Source organism: Chaetodon auriga, chromosome 10 (assembly GCF_051107435.1).
Source record: "Chaetodon auriga isolate fChaAug3 chromosome 10, fChaAug3.hap1, whole genome shotgun sequence".
Classification (NCBI taxonomy): domain Eukaryota; kingdom Metazoa; phylum Chordata; class Actinopteri; order Chaetodontiformes; family Chaetodontidae; genus Chaetodon; species Chaetodon auriga.
Window position 1 is genome coordinate 1,750,795 of NC_135083.1, and position 23,104 is coordinate 1,773,898.

At 46.1% G+C, this 23,104-nt stretch overlaps 1 protein-coding gene across 5 annotated transcripts; it reads right to left on the reverse strand.

Annotated features, from left to right (window-relative positions):
• Nucleotides 1-3,571: 3,571 nt before the first annotated feature.
• On the reverse strand, nt 3,572-23,000 carry acss2 (acyl-CoA synthetase short chain family member 2). Of its 5 annotated transcripts, none has more exons than XM_076741442.1 (20): nt 22,924-22,988; nt 22,134-22,297; nt 20,715-20,910; nt 14,961-15,052; nt 14,733-14,836; nt 14,578-14,650; nt 13,734-13,809; nt 13,472-13,571; nt 12,441-12,488; nt 10,385-10,522; nt 9,762-9,932; nt 8,678-8,811; nt 8,441-8,573; nt 8,148-8,204; nt 7,949-8,029; nt 7,750-7,858; nt 7,476-7,544; nt 6,844-7,020; nt 6,598-6,672; nt 3,572-5,805 (listed from the first exon to the last, which is right to left on the reverse strand). In XM_076741442.1, exons 2-20 carry the CDS (start codon nt 22,258-22,260, stop codon nt 5,678-5,680), a joined length of 2,088 nt encoding a protein of 695 aa, XP_076597557.1. In that variant the 5' UTR covers nt 22,261-22,297; nt 22,924-22,988; the 3' UTR covers nt 3,572-5,677. The 5 variants fall into 5 exon arrangements, with proteins under 5 accessions (XP_076597557.1, XP_076597558.1, XP_076597559.1 ...); XM_076741443.1 differs by having other exon boundaries at nt 22,424-22,948; XM_076741444.1 differs by having other exon boundaries at nt 12,441-12,485; nt 22,134-23,000.
• Nucleotides 23,001-23,104: the final 104 nt, after the last annotated feature.

Here is a 23,104-nt window from a genome sequence, read left to right on the forward strand (position 1 = left end):
ATGGTGGGTGGTCGGTTCTGGCTCACAGTCAGTGTTGCAATCCTGTAATCCTAGTGTAATCCTTGTTAGTTTATTTTTATAGGTCTTGTATTTTGTTTCTGCTTCTTTCGTTCTTTTCTTGAGAAATTCTTTAATACATTTTTCTTCTGGCATGCATTTAATATACCTTTAGTCAACCACGGCTTTTTTGCAAGTTTGTGTTTCACTTGTTTCTTTACTAGAGGACAGTTTTTTTTTTCGTAGAGAGCCGTTGTTATTGATATGAATGTGTCATAGGCTTCATCTACATTGTCAACATGGACTTTGTTCCAGTCTTGTTTCATTAAATCATATTTAAATGATTTAATAGATTTTTCAGTTCTTTGTCTTATTGTCTTATATTTTGTATTTTCTTTGTTCCTGTGTGGCTCTGGATAGTTGCAAACACTGGCAAATGATCACTCGTGTCATTAATAATTTTTCCTGTTCAGACAAGGTTTCCACTATTTTCTCATTGATTCCATTCGTGAAGATGTTGTCTATTAGTGTCGCACTATGGGTGGTTATCCTGGTTGGGCGTGTTATTAATGGACAAAGGCTCATGCTGTACATTGAGTTAATGAATTCCTTAGTATTATTGTTTTCTTGTGGGTTTAACAAATCAATATTGAAATCCCTGCATGCAAAAAACTATTTGTTTTTATTTATTTTCTCATATATACTCAGTAGCTTTTCTTTAAATACTTCAACACATGATCCTGGTGTTCTGTATACACAGCTTATCAGTATGTTTTTTGATTTCTCTGTTTCTGTTGCTACACTGATACATTCCATTATGTTGCTTATTGCTTCAGACATGTTTTTAATAGTTTTACTTCTGTATGTTTTTTCAATGTATACAGCAACTCCTCCGCCCTTTTTCTGTTTTCTGTTCATATAGTACATCTCACATCCTTCTATTTCAACCAAGGCTGTTTGTTCTTCGCTTAGCCAAGTTTCAGAGATTGCTATTACTGTAAATTTGTTCTTTAGCTGGTTTAGACAATGTTTGATTTTTGACAGGTTTGAGTTTAAGCTTGTGCTGTTGAAATGTATGACTGAAATTTCTCTTTCCTTTGTAAACTTGTTGCTAAACTGTTCTTCAGTGTAATATTCGCTCTGGCTCTGTGTGTTTATAAAGAAGTTGTTCTCAGGGTCAATATCGTTTTCAATATCATAGTCTCTGTGTTCAGTGTATTCAAATGTTTTCAGTCCAAGTGTCTCATATTCAGTGACCTTTGCTTGGTGTAGCATCATATCTCCAATCGGAGATGACTGGTTTACGTCAGGGCTTGTCGTGGGTTATTAGTGTCCGAGGTGACAGTGAGTTGTCATTTCTTGTACTTGTCCAGCTCTGTGATGTCTTTGATGGCAAACACTTTGGCTTCCTCTAGTGATCCGTTAAGTTTTATAAATATTTTGCAGTTGGATGTCCAAGTTGCTTGAATGCGGTTCTCTTTCCGTAGGATGCGTGCTTGTCTAGCAATGTCCGAGTTTTTCTTAAGTGTTTGTTCAGGTAGACGTTTGATCCTTTCAGTTTCTTCCCGTTTGAGTAGTGCAGTCTTTTGTTTTCTGCTCACAAGACGCATAATTATGGCAGGTTTGACATTTTTGTCTCTTGGGGGAGAGGGTGACAGGCCTCTATGTCGTTTCTGTCCAGAGTTATCACCTGCTGCTCCAGGGAGTCCTGATCAGCCTCGGTGACCTCTCCCTCTCTTGCTGCCGCCCTGGCGTATGACCGGGGCTTTGTGTCCAGGCCGCTGACAATCAGGTCGTCCATCCTGGAATATTGTTCCAGGTCTGCCACACGGCCTTCCAGCATGGATATTGTTTTGTCCTTTTCCGCGTTTTGTCTTTTTAATTCTTTTATTTCTTCCATCAGATTCATGATCACTTTTTGTTGTTTGGAGATGTTTGTTATTTCCTCTGACATAAAGTTCAAAGATCTTTTTATGTCTTCTACCTCTTCATGTTGAAATGTTGACACAAAGTTGGAAGAACACTAAACTATTCTGTCAAAAAAATATATATCTAAAAGAAATCAGGGGTGTCCATGTTCTTTTATCAGTTAGGTATACAGCAGAAATTCATGCAGCGATGTTAAGAACAACACTGCTTCTGGCCTGTTTGCTCATGATTATCCTCACCGCATTTTAAACCAGAAAGTTTGAAGCTAAACAGAATCATCTTAAACACTCATGAGAAATTTGTTCAAGGCAGATGTCGGTTTACTTTTCCCAACTCTCCTAGGGGCACCTGCTAACACTAATAGTTAATGAACATTATCTGCACACTGCGTTTGGGGTTTATGGAGAATTACAAACTCACCTGGAGCAAAACATGAACGCTTCTGGTAGAATTTAGAAGATGAGGTAATGGAGCATTATTACCTGAACTGAGAATTATATAGGACTGTGTTATATAGAGAGGACTATTTAGATCACACTGAGTACACAGTTGGTAGACCGCAGGGTTTTGTTCTTCTCAGGGCTTCCGAACAAATTAAATGGCATACGATCTGGCCATAATGAGGCTGACTTTGTCTTTTTAGTCAACAAGAAACATTTAGCTGTTTTTTAGTCTAAAAAGTTTTCTTCAGCTGTCAGTGAGACGCATTTGGAAAGGTTTAGGTTGAACTTTAAAGCAGCTCTGAAGACCAAAAGAACTCTCTAAACTACTCACCAGGTCCTGAATCATGTGTCATCCAGCCGTCTGTGGGTTAACTCAGGTGTTCTGGTGTCAACCTGCTCAGAGGACGAGATCACAACCAGCAAACAGGAAGACTCCTGACCAATCTGATCACTGGAGTCATACAGGAGCCTGAATGGGGACAGAAGTCAGGCCCTTACAATAGGTCATAAGGAGTGATGTTTGCTTCCAAGTTTGTCTTCCATCACTGCAGCTCAGGATGGCATGAGGCCAATGATAATGATAAGAAATAGAAACTACACCTTCTGCTCTCTAAGAACAATCCACACAACATTAATTAGCTCTCATGATTGACAACGCAACACTTCAGTCACACAGACTCTGACCTTTCCCTCATGGTAAGGCCATGTTTTGTCTGCATCGCATATTCATCATCATCATCATTCATCATTTGTGCAGCTGTGGATTCCTTTCAGGTTACGTGACCACACTGAACACGTTTCACCTCACCGAACGTCACCCTGTGCTGCTGCTTTGACCCAGCTTCCCTTCCAGTGGACACGGTTTCATCTCGCGTCATCGTCCACTCATAGTTCTGAGGATGTTCCATGTGCAGACCAGTAAACCCAGTTCACATTTTGTGATACCGGCTATTAAGGATCACTGAAAACCTGAACCCACGTCATGTTTCACAACTTCACACAGCACTGAGCACAAATCTGTGGATGGAAAAAAAGGATCTTATGCTCCCTGTCGCACAGTCGGCTGCCTAATAAAGGCACAGAAAACCTTCACATTATCCATGAGGTTTGGAGACGACCGACACGAACCTTCAGGGAAAAGGAATATTTCTGCCAAAGCACATCAGATACTCCCAAGCTGTAAAGGAAGAGCCGGCGACAGAGATGAGAGGCAGTAGTCATGTCCATTTACTGTCATTGCATACACGGAGATACAAACAGGCCAATGAAAACAAAACTGAGAATGAAGAGGAATAAAACAAACAGCAAAATTCTCTTTCCTTCAGCAGTTACAACCAAAAAAAAAAAAAAAAAAAAAAACCCCACCAAAGAAGCAGCTGCACTTAGTTTTTAACAGGAGATAGTTGTTAGCTTTATACACGCAGCTCCACTGTTGGCACACGGAGACACAAACAGCAACAAAGTGAAGACAACGAGGAAATCTGTGTGAGGCTCACGTCACCTTCATCAATGAATCGAACCCTTCTCACAATCGTCTGCTTCAGAAACCAGCAGAGCTTCCAAACGAGCGCCTGGTTGAGATGTGTAACTGATTCTGATTCAGTTAGTTTTGGCTGTGAACGATGCACTTTGACTTCTGTCTCTCAGCACAGGAACAATGGAGTGTGAGACACAGACACAGACCCATGAAAAGACCAAACACTCAACGCATCTCTGAACTCGGCGAAAGACATTAAAAATACGAAAAGATCCGAATCAGTGCAGCAGAGGACAAGATATCCTGAGAGATGTGGGTCAAAAATACTGGATCGTGTACTTCCCATAATGCAACCAATGGCTTAGAGCATCAGACATCTACATCTGAACGTCCCGTTTTCCAGACTCTGTTACAGATCAGTGGACATCCAGGTGAAGGCATGTCACTGAGCAGCTTGTTCTTCCCGTCTGCTAAACTGACTCTCACAGGTCAAAATCAATGAAAACAGCCCCAAACAAACTCACTTTTCCCTCCTCTTTGAGTGACGTTTGCTAAAACCTGCAGAGAGCAGCTGTTGTTTGTTTTTTTTTTTTCCATTTCAAGTGAAATGACGTATTCATGAGGTGTTTTTAAAGGTTTCTGTCTCCAGCAGGAACCAATGGGCTGAGACAGGAAGGCAGAAAGTGCTGCTTTGGGTCTTTTCATGGAATCTGTTCAGACAGAAGAGCCAAATCCTCTCACCAGCAGGAGACAGCTGAGCTCACTATGTTTCTATGGTACCATATCATGACCTGCACTCTCTGAAGAGACTGTAGCTGTCCGTCACACGCTGAGTGCTGTCAACTCCAAAAGCTGTTTCAAAAACTCAATTCATACTTTAGCATAATTAGAGCCGCTCTGGGTCGACTTTGGTATCTTATTTTAACCGCAGACGACACTGAAGTCTGATTTAACAATGAGCTCACACCTGAGAGGACAACGTTAGAGACAGTCTGGAGTCACTGGGAGACACACTTTTTTATCCCTTTTCAACATGAGACCTGCAGCTTTGTGAGAGCGCTCGGTGTCCACGAGGACGAACACACGTCCCCGGTTTCCAGCCCGATCACATCTGCAATGTGACGAAGACAAAGAGCACACGAACAGAAGCACCAAACAAAAAAAATGACACAAATCAAAGTTTTTTTTAAAAATGACAATAGAAATCAGAGCTAGTAGAAATGTGGAGTTTCCTCAGGTTTAGCTAATCATCAGTGCGAGAACAGTACGATGGCAGCGAGCGAGGGGAGGGCGCGTCACGGCAGGCGCAGGCGCCACTTCACATCAGCCTTATTCCAGCAGGGGAACTCGTCCTCGGCGTGCTTTCACTGAGCGAAGCAGAACGCGTCGCCGGAACCTGGAATAAAACCAAGCGAAGCGTCTTCCTGTCCTCCCTCTTCCTCACAGCGGGACTGCAGGGCGGCCTTTCGCAGAAACAACCTCTGGCTTCTCGCTCTCGCCTCGATTTTTTAACAGCAGCTTCCGGAAAACACTAAACCCGACAGACTGGCGTACTTGTTAAGTCCTAGGCTCAGTTTATTGTTAAAATCAGCTACGATGGCGACACAGGTGGGAAATATCTACCAGTAACCAGACAGGTGTTGTGTCTCTGCCTGCTGCTGTTTGTTCTCACTTTAAGGGCAGTGGGCTCATTTTAAATACAGGAGCTAAAGGTTGTTTGTGGACAAGACCAACTTCCTCCTCCTCCTCCTCCTCCTCCTCTAACTCCTCTAACTCCTCTTCCCTGGTTGGGCTTGTGGCCGCTGGTCGGAGCCTCCCGGCGAGGATCCTGTCACACCGCCGTGCAGCATCTGTTCTGGAAGAGCTGCTCGACGACCGAGGCGTCGGCCAGCGTGGAGATGTCGCCCAGGTCTCGCTCGTCACAGGCGATTTTGCGGAGCACCCGTCGCATGATCTTACCTGTGAGAGGAGAAGACACACCTGATGAGGGGCGGGAAAAATCTGCTGATTTAGACATTAGAAAAATAAGGCTCATGTATTTTTAAGTTTACAGCAAAAAGGAACTTTGTTGTCTTTAATCATCTTGCTGGTTCTGAGTCACTTCATGCTTGAATCATAAATCTGTCTGATGGACGCCAACAACAACAAAGATGTTTTGTCAAAGCCAGAATGTCTTTGTATCCAGATGAAAGTGTTTTTATATAACTGTGGTTCTTTGAGACGGAACATTTAGTTAGTGTCTGAGTGAAGAGTCGACATGTTTTATTTCGACAAAGCGATAGAATTCCTGCAGCTGACGTGAACCTAAAACAACGAGAGCGACGGACAGTTTCTTCAGCGTTACGGTAAAAACAGTGTTTCAGCTGTGGGTTACAGTCACTTCATGTCATGCGACCTTAAAGGAGACCGCAGACGCTCACAGTTGAGGTACGAGGAGAGAAAAGACTGGATCAACACCAACACCAATAAAACACAAACTGCAGCAGCAAAGAACCAATCAGTGTTCGTATCCTGAAGCTTTTTAAATGTAATTCCATCCACCTCCTCAGTGTCCAGGTGTGGGATGAACCCTTCACCTGAGCTTCACACCTGAGGCACAGAAAGAGCCGAGCCTTCAAACAGACATGATCCTGGGATTCAGCTGCAGCTCTGAACACGTCAGTCCTCCTCCTCCTCCTCCTCCTCCTCCTCCTCCTCCTCCTCCTCCTCCAGCACAGCTACAACTCATCATTTAAACTCTGGTTACTTTACCAGATCTGGTCTTGGGGAGTCCTGGAGCGTCCTGGATGTAGTCTGGTGTTGCAATGGCGCCGATCTTCTCCCGTACTGCCAACACGAAAACAAAGCCATCAGAATGTGACTTCTGCTGGTGTCGATCTCAGACAAAACCACATCAACCTTTGACAGCGTCTGTGTCCTGTGATGACCTACAAGCTCTTTCAGCAGCTCTCAGGTAACGCTGGAAAAAACACCTTTCTGGAAGCTGCGTGTACACACCTTGTTTTTTGAGCTGCGCCTCCAGCGTGCGGTTGTACGTCACTCCGTCGGTCAGCGTTACGAAGCAGTAGAGGCTCTCGCCTTTGACGGGGTGAGGTCGGCCCACCACGGCGGCCTCGGCGACAGCCTCGTGCTCCACGAGAGCTGACTCCACCTCCGCCGTGCTCAGCAGGTGACCTGCAGCGAAAAGAGCGGGAAGGAGAGTTAACGGATGTGAGAGGGCAAATTTATCGAGGAGAGACTTCATCAAGTTTTTGCCCTAAAACCTGTTTTTTGTTCTTTGGATGTTAGATATGACCTTGTCCGTGACGTGATAACCTCATGATTTACATGCACGAGATTTAAAAAATAAAGCCAAGCTGCTGTTAATCCTATCATTTTTCAGGCTACTACCATGTGCACCTCAATCTGATATCATCTCTTTTTCTTAAATGCGAGCTGCTGCTGATTGGTTGACTGAGAGTCACATGAGAGCAGATTCCCACAGAAGCGCTGCTGGGAGAGTTCAGGTCTGCTGGCCGAGCGCTTTTATGAGCAAATATCCTGAAAATGCTATAAAGAAGAAAGAGGCCGACGTAAAGACAGCTTAGTAACACACACACACACACACACACACACACACACACTCTTACCTGAGACATTCAGCATGTCGTCTATCCTCCCTGTTATCCAATAGTAGCCATCCTTGTCTCTACGGCAGCCTGTAAATTAAAAAAATGAACGAAGGTGAAGGTGAAGTTCAAACAGATGGAGCACTGAGAGGTGACGCCGTGAACTTCCAAATATATAGAAACAAAACAATCAATGAGGGATACAAAGATAAAACACAGAAGAAATGTGAAACAGTAAGTCGGAATCATTAGAGTCAACAGAAGAGGACAAGAAAAGTGTCTTCACGCGTCTCACCGTCTCCCGTCACGTAGTATCCAGGGAACTTCTTGAAGTAGGTGGTTTCAAACCTCTGATGGTTTCCGTACACCGTCCTCATCACGCCAGGCCACGGCTGTTTGAACACCTGGAGGCAGAGGAAGCAGAGAGCTATGAAGGCTGACGAGTGATCAAACACAGACAGGACGATGACGATGACGATGACGATGACCCTGACCAGGTATCCTTCGCTCGGCCCCTCCAGCTCCTCTCCTGACTCATTCAAGATGGCCGGCACCACGCCGAAGAATGGGAACGTCTGCAGGACACAAGCAGACGGATGCTGAACGTCTCTGAGTTTATCTAAAGCTGACTTTCAGTTCACTCTGGCTTCCAGAGCTGAAGAAGATGAAACAAAAAGCATTTCATTCACTCACAGCAGATCCAGGTTTCATGGGCGTGGCTGCAGGCAGAGGAGTCAACACATGTCCACCCTGAAAGGACACAAAACACCCAGTAAGACAGGCTTTCTAAGGCAGCGCGGTGTGAGCGAACCGTCCGTCCAGCAGGGGGCAGCAGCAGCACAGCCAGGCTGAGGCCACTGAAAGGTGTCAATTCAATATTCCTTTGTCCTTTTCAAAGAAAGAACATCATCTCAAACACTCCTGGAGCGTCACGAGCAGTGGAGGCTCCTCAGAGGATGTCTGAGACTGTAAAAATCACTACTTGCCGTTTCTGTCTGCCAGAAGGTGTCCACGATGGGACACCTCTTCTCCCCCACCACGCTGTAGTACCACTGCCAGGCCTCAGGGTTGATGGGCTCCCCCACCGTCCCCAAAACCTTCAGAGACTCTCGCTTATACCTGCAGAGAGAGGAGGAGGATCACTTCAACGGACCTCAGAAACCACAAAGACCGGCGCTCTGCAGGGACGACGGCCAACAGCGGAACCGTCAGAGGTGACTCACTTCTGCACCGGCTCGCTGCCGTACTTCATCAGCATCCTGATGGCGGTTGGAGCTGTGTAGAACTTGGTCACGAGATATTTGTCCACAATCTCCCACACGCGACTTACATCTGGGTAAGTGGGAAGACCCTCAAACTGAAACACAAACAGGAAGTATGAAAACAAAATCAACAGGAGCAGTGAGGTTTGTCTGCAGCCCGAATACAAGCAGAGCAACAACATCTACGGACTCCAACAACGCTGCAGATGACACACGTTTGCTTTCTACATTTTAAAAAATTAAAAATATATTCAATTCACAATCAAATAAAAGAGAGAAAAGTGCCAAACAGGCACATTGAGGAAGCTGAAACAGAGCAGCTTTTATCATTTTAACAAAATGTCAGCTGACTAATCAATGAACTGACTGTTTCAGCTCTGATTCGACTTTTGACCAAAATCTGCAAGAGAAAAACATTTTAGGAGCAAATGAATTTCTTCATCTGAACACGTGGAAGAGTGCGTTCACTGCTCTGAGATCAGTCCACACAAAGCAGACGACTCACACTAAATCACAGCCGTGTAGTTTAAATGTCCGACTCCCACACTTTCACATGAGCGCTGTTGTTTCTTACGGGTCCAGCAGATCTCTGGTTTGTCTGCTGTCAGCCGATGACGCAATCCAAAAAACCACAGCGTTGGCTCACGTTTAGGGAATACCAGTGTTAGGGAACGCATCACAAACACGACATCAATATATAAATAACACGTTAGAGTGTTATTCTACTCACTGTTATATATATATGTACATTTTAAAGGTAACTGCCTGACGCTGTGAACTCTGATTCATCAGTATAAAGCTGTAAGAAGGTTTCAAAACGGGCAGAAGCTGCACTGAAGAGCTTCGTATCAAACACATTAAAGATGTAAAAGCAGTGTTTTAGAAATCTAAATATGAATCACAGGATGATGCATCTATACTGGCTGCAGACCAGTGCAGATAAATCAGACACCATCTGCAGTCACAATAGAGCGGCCGTCGGCCAAGTTGTCCGAAGGTTGTAAAAACAGGAAGTTGAGCAACCCCCCCCCCAGCCTGCACTCACCAGGACACTGGTGGCGCCGTTAGCCAGCGGACCGTAGGTGATGTAGGAGTGTCCGGTGATCCAGCCGATGTCTGCCGTGCACCAGTAGACGTCGTCGGGCTGGTGGTCAAACACCAGTTTGAAGGTGGTGGCGGTGTAGAGCATGTAGCCGCTGACGGTGTGAAGAACGCCCTGCAGAGGTGGAGGAGAGAAACACGACAACAGTCAGCCACGACTGGCAGGCCAACATTTTCATTCAACATTCAGGGACCTCTTCTTCATGTCTGCTGTGGAAGAGCAGCTGTAAGCCGCAGGAAGCGCAGCACCGCCATCAGACGGCGAGACTCGAACATCAACGTTCATCCAACGTGATAAAAGAGAGGAAGCCAACAGAAACACTGAATGACGCAGGCGACAGTAAAAGGTTCAGTGACTGAGACGTCTGGATTTCTTCTTCTGTGCTTCATGATGAAAAACAGGTTTCATTGTATTGATAAACTGCTCATCAACAATGTGGTGATTGATTAACTAATCGTCTGAGAACAGTGAGCGATCCATCGAGAACGTCTTCATGTTCAGACAGTTTACAGCATACCAGCTAAAATCCACTGTGTGTGTGTGTGTGTGTGTGTGTGTGTGTCTACCTTGGGTTTGCCGGTCGAGCCGCTGGTGTAGAGGATGAAGAGAGGATCTTCAGACTCACACCACTCCGGTTCACACTCGTCTGAGGCTCCACGTACCAGAGTGTGCCAACACAAGTCCACATCCGGGTTCCACGGGACCTGGTTTCACACACACACGTGCACAAACACACACACAGACAAAACAGACGTGCACACAAACGTGCACAGACACAAACAGATACAAGTCATCCAGAAAATCACTGAACACTGAAAACAACAAACATGTCTAAGCCGAAAACACAAAAGTGAAGAAGTTAGCTGGACAAACAGAATCCAAACGAGAGAAAGGTGAAGATCTGAGTGGACAAAGCAGTAAAGGTTGTTAGAGACGCTGCGGACATGTCCGCCTGTGCCGCTCAGAGCTGGGTCGCTCACTGTTTGACTTTACATGAGACGGAAATATGAAGAAAAGCTCACAAACAGCTTAAAGAGCGACGGAGGAGATCTGACGTTTGTTACGAACGAGCCTGGAAGTCTTTGGACTGACAGAGACAGATAAGGAAAGATAAGACAGAAAGATCAGACTTATCATAAATCACCACAAGTTATTTTTTATGGATCTTATTTCTGAGCCTCCTCTCTCGGACCTGACGTCCACTGAGCGTCACACAGCTGCCATTAGGCTGATCTCTGGGTTAAAGGTCACGCTGGTAGCGCCTTGTGTTCTCCATCAGGACCAGTTTGAAGGGTTCACTGCAGCTTGTGAGGAAGAGGAGGCATCGCTGTCACCTGACTCTGACCAGATAAGCTGTTATGGCTTCCAGATATGAAGCAACGGCGGCGAGGTGTACAGAACGGAGCAATGCGGTCGCTGATAAGAGATCACAAGACTCTACCTCCGACACAAAGTCCTCCTCTATTCACAGGGAGGTCACTACAGAGACTGAATCTGCATCTGGACGAAACACACAGGAAGTCAAAGCTGTCTGTGCATTTAAATCTGATTTTAGAAAGAAGAGTTTGGGTGTTTACAGGCAAGAGAGAAAACAACAGAAGGAGAGAAGATGTTAAAAGGAATAACGCTCTGATATCGACACGTATCGTTGGCATCAGGTGACAAACATGAGCCCAAATCACATCTAACGACGTTCAAGGAATGACGCTGCTCATACGACGGCCTCGATAGTTCAACATTAACAGGTCAAACGAGGGAACAAGCTCATGTTGAGTTTCAGTGAGCGACCAGCTGCTCAGCACAGACGAGCGTTTAGCAGCTAAAGAGCCAGACGCTCCTCTCAGGAGCTGGAGGAGACCAAACACGGAGCAGAAAGGACTCCACGAGGAGCACCATGCTGCTCTGTGGCCGCTGGGTGGAGGTGTCAGAGCAGTTCTGTTAGCCAGAAAAACACCTTTCAGAGGCAAAAACAAAGCTCGACCATAACGTTAACGAGCGAGTTCACGACAGACACACGGAGAGAAAAACGGCGTTAATCCAAATTCAACGCTGACAGAGAATTTACTTTTTATTCCAGTGAATCCAGACAGCAAAGCATTTGAGAACATGAGGAAAACGTTCCCATATTTCATGGTCAAGTCCTGTTTTTTTTTTTTTTATTCAATGTTTGGCCTTTATTTTGATTTCACGAATGAGTCAATGTGAAACGATGTTTTTAAAGCCGACATAAAACCATTTTTACGTCTTAATTTTAAAAACTGGGCCAGTTTCATGTTGCTTCATCGTCATAAATTGGAGAAAATCCTTTTCCATGTTCACAAATGTGAGCTGAGCTGTTCTGTAATCACAGGAACAAACTGCTGTTTACGGGTAAAAACAATAAATCAGCGCTCATAACCTGTTAAATTTATCGTTTTAATGGATAAAACATTCTGTGCACAGAATCAGATTTTCAAAAGTCATGAAGAAAACAAACTAAATGGAGCTAAAAATGAAGCTGAATCATCATTTTTCTTTATCATTTTTACCCAACAGCAAAATTCTGCTTGTGAGTGAAATTCCCCTTAAAAAGCAAAAGTGAAGGTGTTCTGGAGGTTTGGAGGGAGGAGGGCAAGAAAATACCTGCGGAACAGGACGTGTTTTCTTTACTCTCCCTGTCTGCTTCTCCTGCTGGACCGGAGGGGAGGAAGGAGGAGGAGGAGGAGGAGGAGGAGGAAGGAGAAGTTAATGATCGAGAGCGGACATTTAAAAAACCCAAAGTAAAGTTAAAGGAAACAGCATTGCCTCAATTTCACACACCGGGAGACGATTTAGGAGCGTTCCAAGACTGATTTTACACACAAATCAATAATCAATAAAAACGTGGAGGCCGCAGAGGGACAGAAAACGACCCACTTTAATAAAAACACACCTCAGCTGCTCACTGTGGTTTCAACCAGTCAAACAGGAGGAAATGGAGCGTTTGTTGGGACTATTTTCAGCGGCGGATGAATCCACGTCTGCTGCTGTAGTGAGTGTTTGTGGCAGCAGGACGGTGTGTGTGTGTGTGTGTGTGTGTGTGTGTGTGTGTGTGTGTGTGTGTGTGTGTGCGCGCTCGCTGATGACGTTAACGTCTGTAGTGAGGACGTCAAGCTCGCTGATTGGTTAATCCAACATCCTGTCAGGAAGTTTTCTCGAGCTTTTCGTCAGTTTGGGCGTCTTGTAGCAGAGGAGAAGAAACTAAATGTCCTGGTCTCTGTCCCGTCCTGTGACGACGAACCTTTGTTCACACACCTGTACGACACCAACCACTCACAGCGTGCTGCAGCGCGATTCGACGCCGTTTGATTCAAACGGATATGACGCCTGTAATGATCAGATTTTCTGGTTGTAAACACGTTAGGAATGAGGGACGTCGGAGCTTCAGATGGTTTGATTGTTGGTGTTCGAGGGATTCGTTGACAGTGAGAAAAACACCCTTTTCCTTTGAGGCACGCAGGACTCAAACATTGAACACTGAGTTTAATCTGACAAACGCCGGAGCAGCAAAGCAGTGACGTTTTCTCCTTAAAATGAAGGATGTACCGCGGCGGGACACGACCGCAGAACCACAGGAAGCAGAGAGCGTCTGCCGGTCTGGACCGGCCCAGTCTGGGTGCTGGTCTGGGGTTTACCTGCAGGTCGGGGCAGGACCGTTTGGCTGGAGGAGACTCAGAGCCTTCAGCGTCTTTGGACAAGTGCTTGAGCATTATGCACCTCTGGACCGGGAAGCCCCTGCAGACACAAACATGGCCGTCAGTCCTGCTGCTCCTCTGAGAGTCTTAATGAACAACTCTTCATCCAGTTCATCATTTCACTGGAAAGCTGTCGTATCTGCTGAACCAGCCGCGTGTGCGTGTGTGTGTGTGTGTGTGTGTGTGTGTCCAGACAGCTTACTTGTCTCTGCACTTCTGCAGTGCTTCGTCAGCTAAGAGCTTCAGGTTGATCAGCTTATCTCCTCGGTAGAAGCCGTCTGAGCGAATGAGAGAGAAGCAGACAGATGAGCAACGAGAGCGACGAAGAGGAGCCGACCTTCACTCTGCAGTCAGACCAGTTTGAGTGAGGAGAAGTGGGTCGCTTTCATTCCACAGGGTGAAAATGACTCTTCAAACATTCCATCATCTGAAACGTTCAGTCTGAACGAAGAGCTCGCTTCACGGCGTCTGCATCAGTCACACTTTCAGTCACTGACACAGTTTAACTGCTGCAGTGAAACTCTGTGAGACTTTACAGCCTAATAAAACTCTGAGTACCCCACCCCACCCCACCCCCACCCCCCCGAGCTAAAGACTCCACGATCGGCTTACAGGACTTCTATGAATGAGGAAAATGTGTGTGTGGGCTCCAGCCGCAGGCCGTTAACTCAGTGTCTTAACGGGTTTATGTGGACAGACTCTAATCCGGCTAATGAGACTGTGATTACTGTCGCAGCTCGCCGCCTCACGCTGAGGAGCCAGAGGGAGGTGACGCTGAACGTGCTCACCGTCCCAAACAGGAGCGCCTCAGTGCTGCAGCTCTGGTCTCTTCACAGCGTCTATTTACTGATGACCGTAAAGTTTACGGGCTTTAACAAACACTGAGCACCAAGTCATCAGCAACACAACCCATAACCAACAACGCAGCCGGAGGGTTGAAGATGGCGATGCTCTCAGAGCGGCAGTCAGGTAATCAATTACTCGATCAAAGGGATCAATCACTGGACCCTGCGAGCAGCTCCAAACCGTCCTGATGTGGAACCCACCTGCTGTGATGAGCAGTGAACACTGGGAGTCCAGGATCCTCTCGCACAGAGACTCTGCAGAAAAACCTGCAAACTGCAAACAGCAACAACACGTCATGAATGTCGAACTGACCGTGACGCACCGCCTACGTCCTCACACACGTCCTTCAACTCACCACTATGGAGTGAACGGCTCCGATTCGGACGCAGGCCAGCATGGCGACCACCAGCTCCACCACCATGGGCATGTAAATGGACACCCGGTCGCCCTTCTTCACTCCTGCAGACAGAGACCAGAGCGCGGTCAGGTCAACAACAACAAAGCCGCGACGGAGGCGGACGTCTGTCATGTTTTCCTGTATTCTCTGACGGTCGTAGTCACAGGCCGGGCAGATTCAACGCACCCTGAGACTTCAGGACGTTGGCAAACCGGCAGACCCTCTGCAGCAGCTCCCTGTAGGTCACCGTCAGCTCGTCTCCAGGCTCGTTACCTTCCCTGAGCGAACACAGAAACAAGAAGAAAGAAAGAAATAAACCACATGATGATCACAGACACCAGTTATTAACTCTGTTTCCAGTCCAAACACAGTCACACAGAGGACCACCAAACGCCCAGACTCCCTCGACTCCAGCGGCTTCTTCCACAAACAAACGTTTGCTGAAAAAACAAGATTAAAATATAATAAAAAGTAACTTTTCATAATGAATAAATACTAAACACAATGAACTAATTCCTGTTTTAATTGTTAGAGTTAAAGAAAAGACAGCAACAGCTGTGATGAGCGAAGAAAACACGCAGGCGTCACGCTCACCTTTAGCCAGAAAAGGTGAATGAATGTACCTGAACACCATTCAGCAGGATGTGTGAGGTGCTGCTGTCAGGACATGAGAGTCAGCATTCGTGTTTGTGGTCAACAGTGAAAACCTTCCTCTGCTGTTGAAGAAAATGACCTGTGATCGACTCCCAGAGCGTCAGTGGAGCGCACGGGTCGCTGTGCTAATGCTAATGCTAACGCTAATGCTAGGCGAGGAAAGGTGGGAAGCGGTCAGCCAATGAAGCAGCAGCAGCTCACACATCTTCACCCTCCGTCTGATGGCTCCAACTTCAGCCCAGTTGTGAAACTCTCGTGGAAACTTTCCCCTTTTTCACAACACAGAATCATCCGAGCGTTTCAGGAACTGCACGCTTGCAAAAGCATCACTCAAGGTCACGTACCGCACACACACACACATGCGCGCACACACACGCGCGCACACACACACGCGCGCGTACACACACACACAGACTTCAGATGAAGGAGTTGTGACAGCTCTGCCTCGGCACATTACTCCATCACAGCCATTTTCTCATCTCGTAGCATCAAAGTCTACAAACTGGAAGACACGAGTGACAAACGGCTCACGATGGGAGGAGGCAGACAGTTCTTCACCCTTCATGTTCTTCAGTTCTTTATGAACTGAGATTCAGAGTATTAAATTCTATTTTCTTTGACGTCACAAGATCCTCCTACTGTATTTACTGACCTGACTGACACCAACACGCCGCTTTAAGGTCATATTCTGTCTGCGTTTCCTCTCCTTGAGCCTCTGATTGTCCATTTTTACACATTTTGCACTTAAAATTCTGACAAATTTAACAGAACAGAGGCTTAAGAATTATTTAATTCAGGTTAAACGACTGAATTCAGATCCTTTGAAGGCTTTTAACATCATTACTTCTGGTTCTAGAGTTGCAACGAATGATCATTTCACGATGATGCCTCCGTCAATGAGAGCTGCGACAATCAATCGATCAGTCGTTAACGCCTTCAGGTGTCAAAGATATTCAAATTCCCATGATGATAATAATAATAGAAATCTTTACGTCTCAAAAGCAGGATTCAGGAAATATCATTAGAAAAGGGGCTTAAATGAATAATCAGTTGACTTCTGTCTACAGATGGTTGATGGTTGACTTTCATTTCAACCCCAGTAAGCAGTGTGGACTGCAGACTGGTTTCATGGTGGACGGTTTCTTCAACATTCTGCGTCTCAGGAGGAGACTCTCCCTTTGTCTCGTGCAGTGCGACGTGGACACTGATGAAATCTATGAAACAGTCAAAGATCCGGCAGGTTTTTACGTAATTTTTCCATGTTTTCCGTATGAATGCTTCGAAATGTTCCACTGTCTGCAGCACGGCTTAAGAAGCGACGTTTAAGTGCACCTGAGGGTTCGGGTCGGAGATGGACGGACAACAAAGAGACGGGGAGTCGGACAAAGCGAGGACGAGAGTGCATTAAGAGCAAAGGCTCAGAGGGGGACAAACAAAGAGAACGAGGACGAGTCTGAGAGTTTAAGAGAAACTGAGTTCGATGTGATGATCTGACAGAACGACGCCTGACCACGACATGAACGAACGTTAACACATGTGACGAGCAGCAGGACACTCATGACAACATGGACAGATTACAGCAAAGCAAACGAGGACGACTAACGAGGACGACTAACGAGGAGGAAACAGGTTCGTTTCACACAAAGTCAATGAACTTCATCTTTTAACAAGCTGAGAGACGAGGAGGAAAATCCAGTTTACTCTGACACGTTCAGTGTTAGCTGCACCTTCACTGCCTAACTGGCAGTTACTGACAATTGTTCTGCATGCGCACACACACACACACACACACACACACTCAACAAAAACAAACAATTGCGAAATCTCTCACTTTCAGCAACAGAGATTTATTTCTTCCAGCTCACAGTTGGACTGAAGAAGCAAAAACAACCAGAAACAACAGCAAACACTGCTGCCTCAGTGTGTGTGTGTATGTGTATGTGTGTGTGTGTGTGTGTGTGTGTGTGTGTGTACTGGGAGGGGAGCCTGCATAGCTGAAAGGTCTCTGTGACCCACTTGGCGCGCTCGGCTGATGGAAGCTGTTGCATTCACAGAACCAGCGTCACCACGTTGAAGCTCTGACCTTGATGTTCTTTCAAACGCCATCCGAGCCGCCGCGGCCGCCGCGCTCACAGTCGGCTCTGCGTGCAGCTGCCAGCTTCGTCCTGCGTGGAAGAATTCGGACGGTCTGACGAAGCGACAAGCAGGCCGGCATATTACACAGCATGCTAGAATGCTGATGTCAATCATCCAGGAGGTTTAAAGCTCCTAAAGAGAAACTTCTGCCCACATGGTGGCAAACGCATCACATTTCCTGCTGCTGCTGCACAGTCAGACCCGTTTCAGGGCCATTTCTGCGACTCCTCCCTCAGGACGAAGCTTGTGTGTAAAGAACATCAGAGCTTCAAAGGTGTGTTCAGACACGAGCCCGAACCTTAACGCACGAACACGGCGACAAACGCACGACTGACCGACAGACGCTGATAAGAACACACCAGGTCGTTTCTCACAGCTGAACAAACCACTTCAACGTTAATCTGACTTTGCTGAGGCTGCATTTCACTTGATTCTTGACTGTTAAACAGGCTGGAAATAAAGGTCATCGACACGTTTCTGTGCAGAGCGCTCCTGTCTGGAAATGTCAAGATAACAGCAGATACACACATTTATCAGCACACACACACACACACACACCCACACACACACACACACACACACACACCTATAAATAGACAATAGTCCAACCTGTTTTCAACTCGAGGCTTTGAATGTCAGGGACCAATCAGGAGATCTCTCACATTCACGTCGCTAAAAATAAACCAGCAGGACGACGACGTGCAGATTTACGACTCTAATAATTTCACGACTTTGGTCTTAAGATGAAACTGTTGATCAGTCAATGATGAAACTGTTGATCAGTCAATGATGAAACTGTTGATCAGTCAATGATGAAACTGTTGATCAGTCAATGAATGGATCAACGGGAGAACTGATCCACTACAAATTCAGATACTTCTTTAATTACATTTCAGGCACGTACAAACGTACAGATTTCCTGATTTCCTTTGAAGGCGTCGTCTTGGCCTCTGGGAACTGTTTCCACATTTTTTTTTTTTTTTAGATTTCACAGATTAAACTATTAATAACATCAATGTGAAGAGTAATCAGTGAAATAGCTGTAGCAGCCTCACTCTGAAGTCGAGCTGAAAGTCGATTTATTGATCAATATTAAAGTGATCGGCAGTCAATTACTGGCTTCTCCTTCTGTTCTGTGAATATCTGCTGTTCTACTTCCACGATTCCACGATTCCACGATGCGCTGAAGGTTTTGCACTTTAAAGACAATGAACAGAAGTGATGAAGATCATCGCTGGACTAAACTTTCTCCTGCAGAGAAACGTCCCCTCAGCTCGTAGCGCTCTCTGTTAGCGCCGCTACGTTCAGCCCCGTCCTCCCCGGATGACCCCGCTGTGAGAGGCCCCGAGCGTCCCTTCACATCAGGACACATCAGGGACACGAGGAGCGAGGAGAGAGGGAGAGGAGGACCGAAGGAGCGAGCGATGGGAGACAGGAAGACGACGAGAAGACTTTCAGGACAGGCGGGAACGAAACGCAGCGTCGTCCTAAAAGAAGGTCAGACGAGAGGAAGAGACGCAGCGGCGAAAGGAAAGAAGACGAGCAGGTCTGCAGAGAAAAGAGACGAAGAAGAAGAAGACTTTGTACAAATAAATGATGATTATTGTTGCAGGTTAAGATCAGCCTGAATCCTTCTCAAATGTAAAAATCTGCTGCTTTTCTCTGTTTTATCTTTTGATTCTATTGGATTTAAACGTTCAGGTTTGTCCAGAGAAGCACTGAGAAGTCGTGTTCTTGGGTTCTTGTGAACTGCGACTGGTATTTTTTCATTTTCTGTGCAAAGAAACTCTTCAGTATTTTTCAGTTTGGCTCGAAAAATAACCAAGAAATCCAAAATAGTTAAAATCAATTTCATTTCAGGAGCCTGAAACACACACCAATCACTGCAGCACTGATATTCATACTGTGTGTGTGCCTGCCTGCGTGTGTGTGTGCCTGCGTGTGTGTGTGTGTGTGTGTGTGTGTGAGCCTGCGTGCATTCCTCAGTATAAGACAAAGTGTGTTTAGAGGGGGTCGCTGATGCATTAAAAGCCTCCTCTCTGCCTCCAGCTGTGTGTGTGTGTGTGTGTGTGTGTGTGTGTGTGTGTGTGTGTGTGTGTGTGTGTGTGTGTGTGTGTGTGTGTGTGAGGGGCTCGCCTCTGTGAACACAATAACAGGATTGAATACGGACAGATGGAATGAATGGAGCGGCAGTCGTCCTCTCTCCTTTGTCTTCTTCTCATTACTCCTCCTCTCTGTCCTCCAGCTCTGTCTCCTCCTCTCTGTCCTCCAGCTCTGTCTCCTCCTCTCTGTCCTCCAGCTCTGTTTCCTCCTCTCTGTCCTCCACCTCTGTCTCCTCCTCTGAAACTTTCCTCTCTCTCCCTCAGACACTCAGCTCAGCTTCATTTTCCACACAAACACTAACAGACAGTAAACAAAAACCTATTTAAACTGGACTTTTTCAAACCTGACTTACAACATACTTCACAATAATTCACGACGTGCAAGCAAAGAGAGCGAAGAAGAGGAGGAAGACTTGGATGGAATATCCCCCTCCTCTCATTTTTCAGCTTGTACATCCTCCATTTCTTTCCTTGCCTCCTCTCCTCAGGAGGAGAGAGGAGTCAATTCCTTCAGAGCCGTCAATCAAATATGGCGGGTGGCACAGCTACACGTTACACATTTGTAGATGTTATAGATTTATTAACACGCAAAACAGCAAATTACTGTTGAACGCAAGAGGATTCTCTTGTTGCTGTAATGAGCAGCTGTTTGCATGTAAACATCATGTCAGAGTTACAGCAGCTGACCTGGGTGCAGGTGAAAGGTCATGAATGAGGCACCTGACGAGGGGCTCTACGAACGATGAAGGGCACAAAGTTTGATCGTCTTTAATAACTAATACAACAAACCAAGTCCTGCTGCCGCCGTGGTTTGTATTTTCCAGCTGTCACGCGTCTTTTCTACGTCACAGGTGGAAAAAAAGGCTTCTGCAAAGGACACACCTGTGCATCCTCGCTCCTCTCCTCGAGATGTCCTTTAGGAACTGAAACGTCTATTCACAGTCAGGAGGACGGAGGACAGAGGAGACACAAAACAGAGAAAAGTAAAACACACACACACACACACACACACACACACACACACACACACACACACACACAGACTAACCAGTAGAAGGCCACTTTATCGGCGAGCTTCCTCTCGTGGACGTTGCGGTCGAGGACGTTGTAGCAGATGTTGGTGGACGCTGCTTCCATGCACTTGATGAAAATTTCTCCCTTGGTCACGTCGAAGTTGTAGTCGAAGAAGGGACCCGTGTGTTTGGTCTTCCAGAAGAAATCTTTGGCAACGTCGCCCCAGAACTCTGCAGGACAGGAAGAAAAGATCAGCGAGGCAGAAACGAGACGATGAAGGCGCCTGCGAGTCACGCTCTGAGGTGCGATCGATGTCTCGGCTAATCGAATAGATGTTTGGTGGACAAAATGTCAGAAAATGGTGAAAAGCATCAATCAGTGTTTCCCAAACCAGCAGAGTTCACGACCTTTGAGTTTCACTGCCAACACTGTCGTTTCACGTCTGTTTGCAATTCAAGGTGACTGATAATGTTAATATTAATTATCTCTGCTCACTACATCATGACAGCTGTGGTAGATGCCATAAATGTGGCGTTAGACGGCGGCCCAGCGTCCACCTGCAGGACAAACGTCTCTGTTGGACTGAGGTGTTTGATGCAGGCGGCTGTTTGATGAACAATAGCTGCACTGACACATCTCCTCCCTCCTGCCTGGTTATTTATTACCTGAGGCGATAAAGGAGGAGGAGTGTTTCCTTATTACCACAAACTCAAAATGACCCTTTCAGTGCAGCCTGTCTCACACTTTATAAGACAGAATACTGAATGAATGAAATCAATAAGCTTTTCTTTGACAAACCTTGTAGCTGCAACTGACACTTCTTTCCATTATGATTACTTTCCTGAATAATATTTGGTCTATAAAATGTTAGAAAACAGCGAGCGGGCGTCTTCAAATTACACTTTTTGTCCGACCATGTGTCTAAAATCCAAAGATAATCAAAGAAAAGCAGGAAATCACCTCATTCCTAAAAAAGACATCAAAAGGGATTTCACCTCTTTGGGTTTTGGACAGAAACGTTGTGGGAAAGCATCAACGTGGCCACTGCGGAAGCTGTGGTGGCAGTGTGACCGTTGTTTAGAGACTCAGCAGTTATAATAAAAATACTGATGAATGGATGATGAAGTAATTGTTAGTCGCAGCCTCATTAGTGACACTGATGGTTCTCCTACAGGTGAGTTACTTCACAGACAGAAGAACAAAATGCAGCACTGACTGTGCAGTTCAAGTTAAATTCAACTTATTCTGCAGGAAGATAAATAAAAGCTGGTTTATGAATAACTCACACCGGCGGTGGTTACTGCAGCTCTGTAACGGTCTATCTGTACTGTCCCTGTTAATGAAACCAGCTTTAACATCTTCATGTGGAGTCAGATGATGGTGGCAGCTGCACTCCTCATCCAACACCTCCAGCTTCTACATGATGGACTGAGACACCATAAAGGGGACTTACCATCAGGATTCTCTATGGACTTCAAGTAGAGCTCTTTATATTTCTCGAAGCTGGTGATGTGAGCCTCCTTCTTCAGGTCTTCAGATCCGTGGAAGACGTCTTCCTTCGGCGCTTTGTCGGGAATCATCTCTGCAACGTTTGTTTGGACTATTTTCTAAGTTATTCTACAGGAGATGAGGCAGAGCAGACTCCGTCAGATAGCAATCAGAATATGGATATATCTATAGATGCTTTCACGGATAATCAATCTGAGCCTAACGGTACAGATCGAGCGAAGAGGCTGCACAGACCTTCAGCTGCAGGAGCAAACAGCACAATGAAGCAGTGCAGCTGCACGGCTGGCTAACTGCTAGCTAACAGGCTCGCAGCAAAGTTCATTCAGACTTCCTTGTTTGTCTGGACGTTTTTTGTTACAGTTTTGGTAAAACTTCACGTGCAAACGCAGCGTTTGGGCCCAAGACGTGCAGCTCCGACTGTAAAGTGAACTCCGGGTCAGTTTCGGTGCAGCTTCGAGCGGATCCTGTCGCTCCTGAGGGTGAAGTCCTGTACGGTCGGACACGGGTGAGTGCTTGTCCTGCTAAGCTAACAGGCTAAGCTAGCTAACTCCAGTAACGTTAGAGGAGGAAAACGAGCGAGATGCACTTCTCGACGAGGCCCTCCTGTTTTAGCTGCACGAACTTAATGTCCTTTTAATTGTCGAATTAAAAGCTTCCATTCAGTCAGCGGCGGCTCTTTCGTGCCGTCCGGAGGGGTTGAAGTGAACTGTTTCTGTCCCCGCGGTGACAGTTACCTGCTTCTTCTTCTTCGTCTTCTTCTTCTTCAGTCCTTTTCTTTTGAGAAGGACAGCGAGCGTGTGGCGCTGAACTCTGTTTGGTCCTGACCAGCAGCCAATCAGAGCTCTTGGTGCCTTCAAGTAACCCGCGAAAGCTCGGAATTCAAAACCTATCAGTGGTAAATGCGACCACTCGTTG

What these genes read in the sequence shown, in the direction of transcription:
- acss2 (XM_076741440.1), bottom strand. Translation starts at nt 22,260, where the DNA reads ATGATTCCCGACAAAGCGCCGAAGGAAGACGTCTTCCACGGATCTGAA. An exon ending in TTCACTGCTCATCACAGCAG is followed by an intron (nt 13,810 to 14,577) that starts GTGGGTTCCACA and finishes TCATTCGCTCAG; the next exon opens with ACGGCTTCTACCGAGGAGAT. An exon ending in CTGCAGAAGTGCAGAGACAA is followed by an intron (nt 13,572 to 13,733) that starts GTAAGCTGTCTG and finishes TTGTGTCTGCAG; the next exon opens with GGGCTTCCCGGTCCAGAGGT.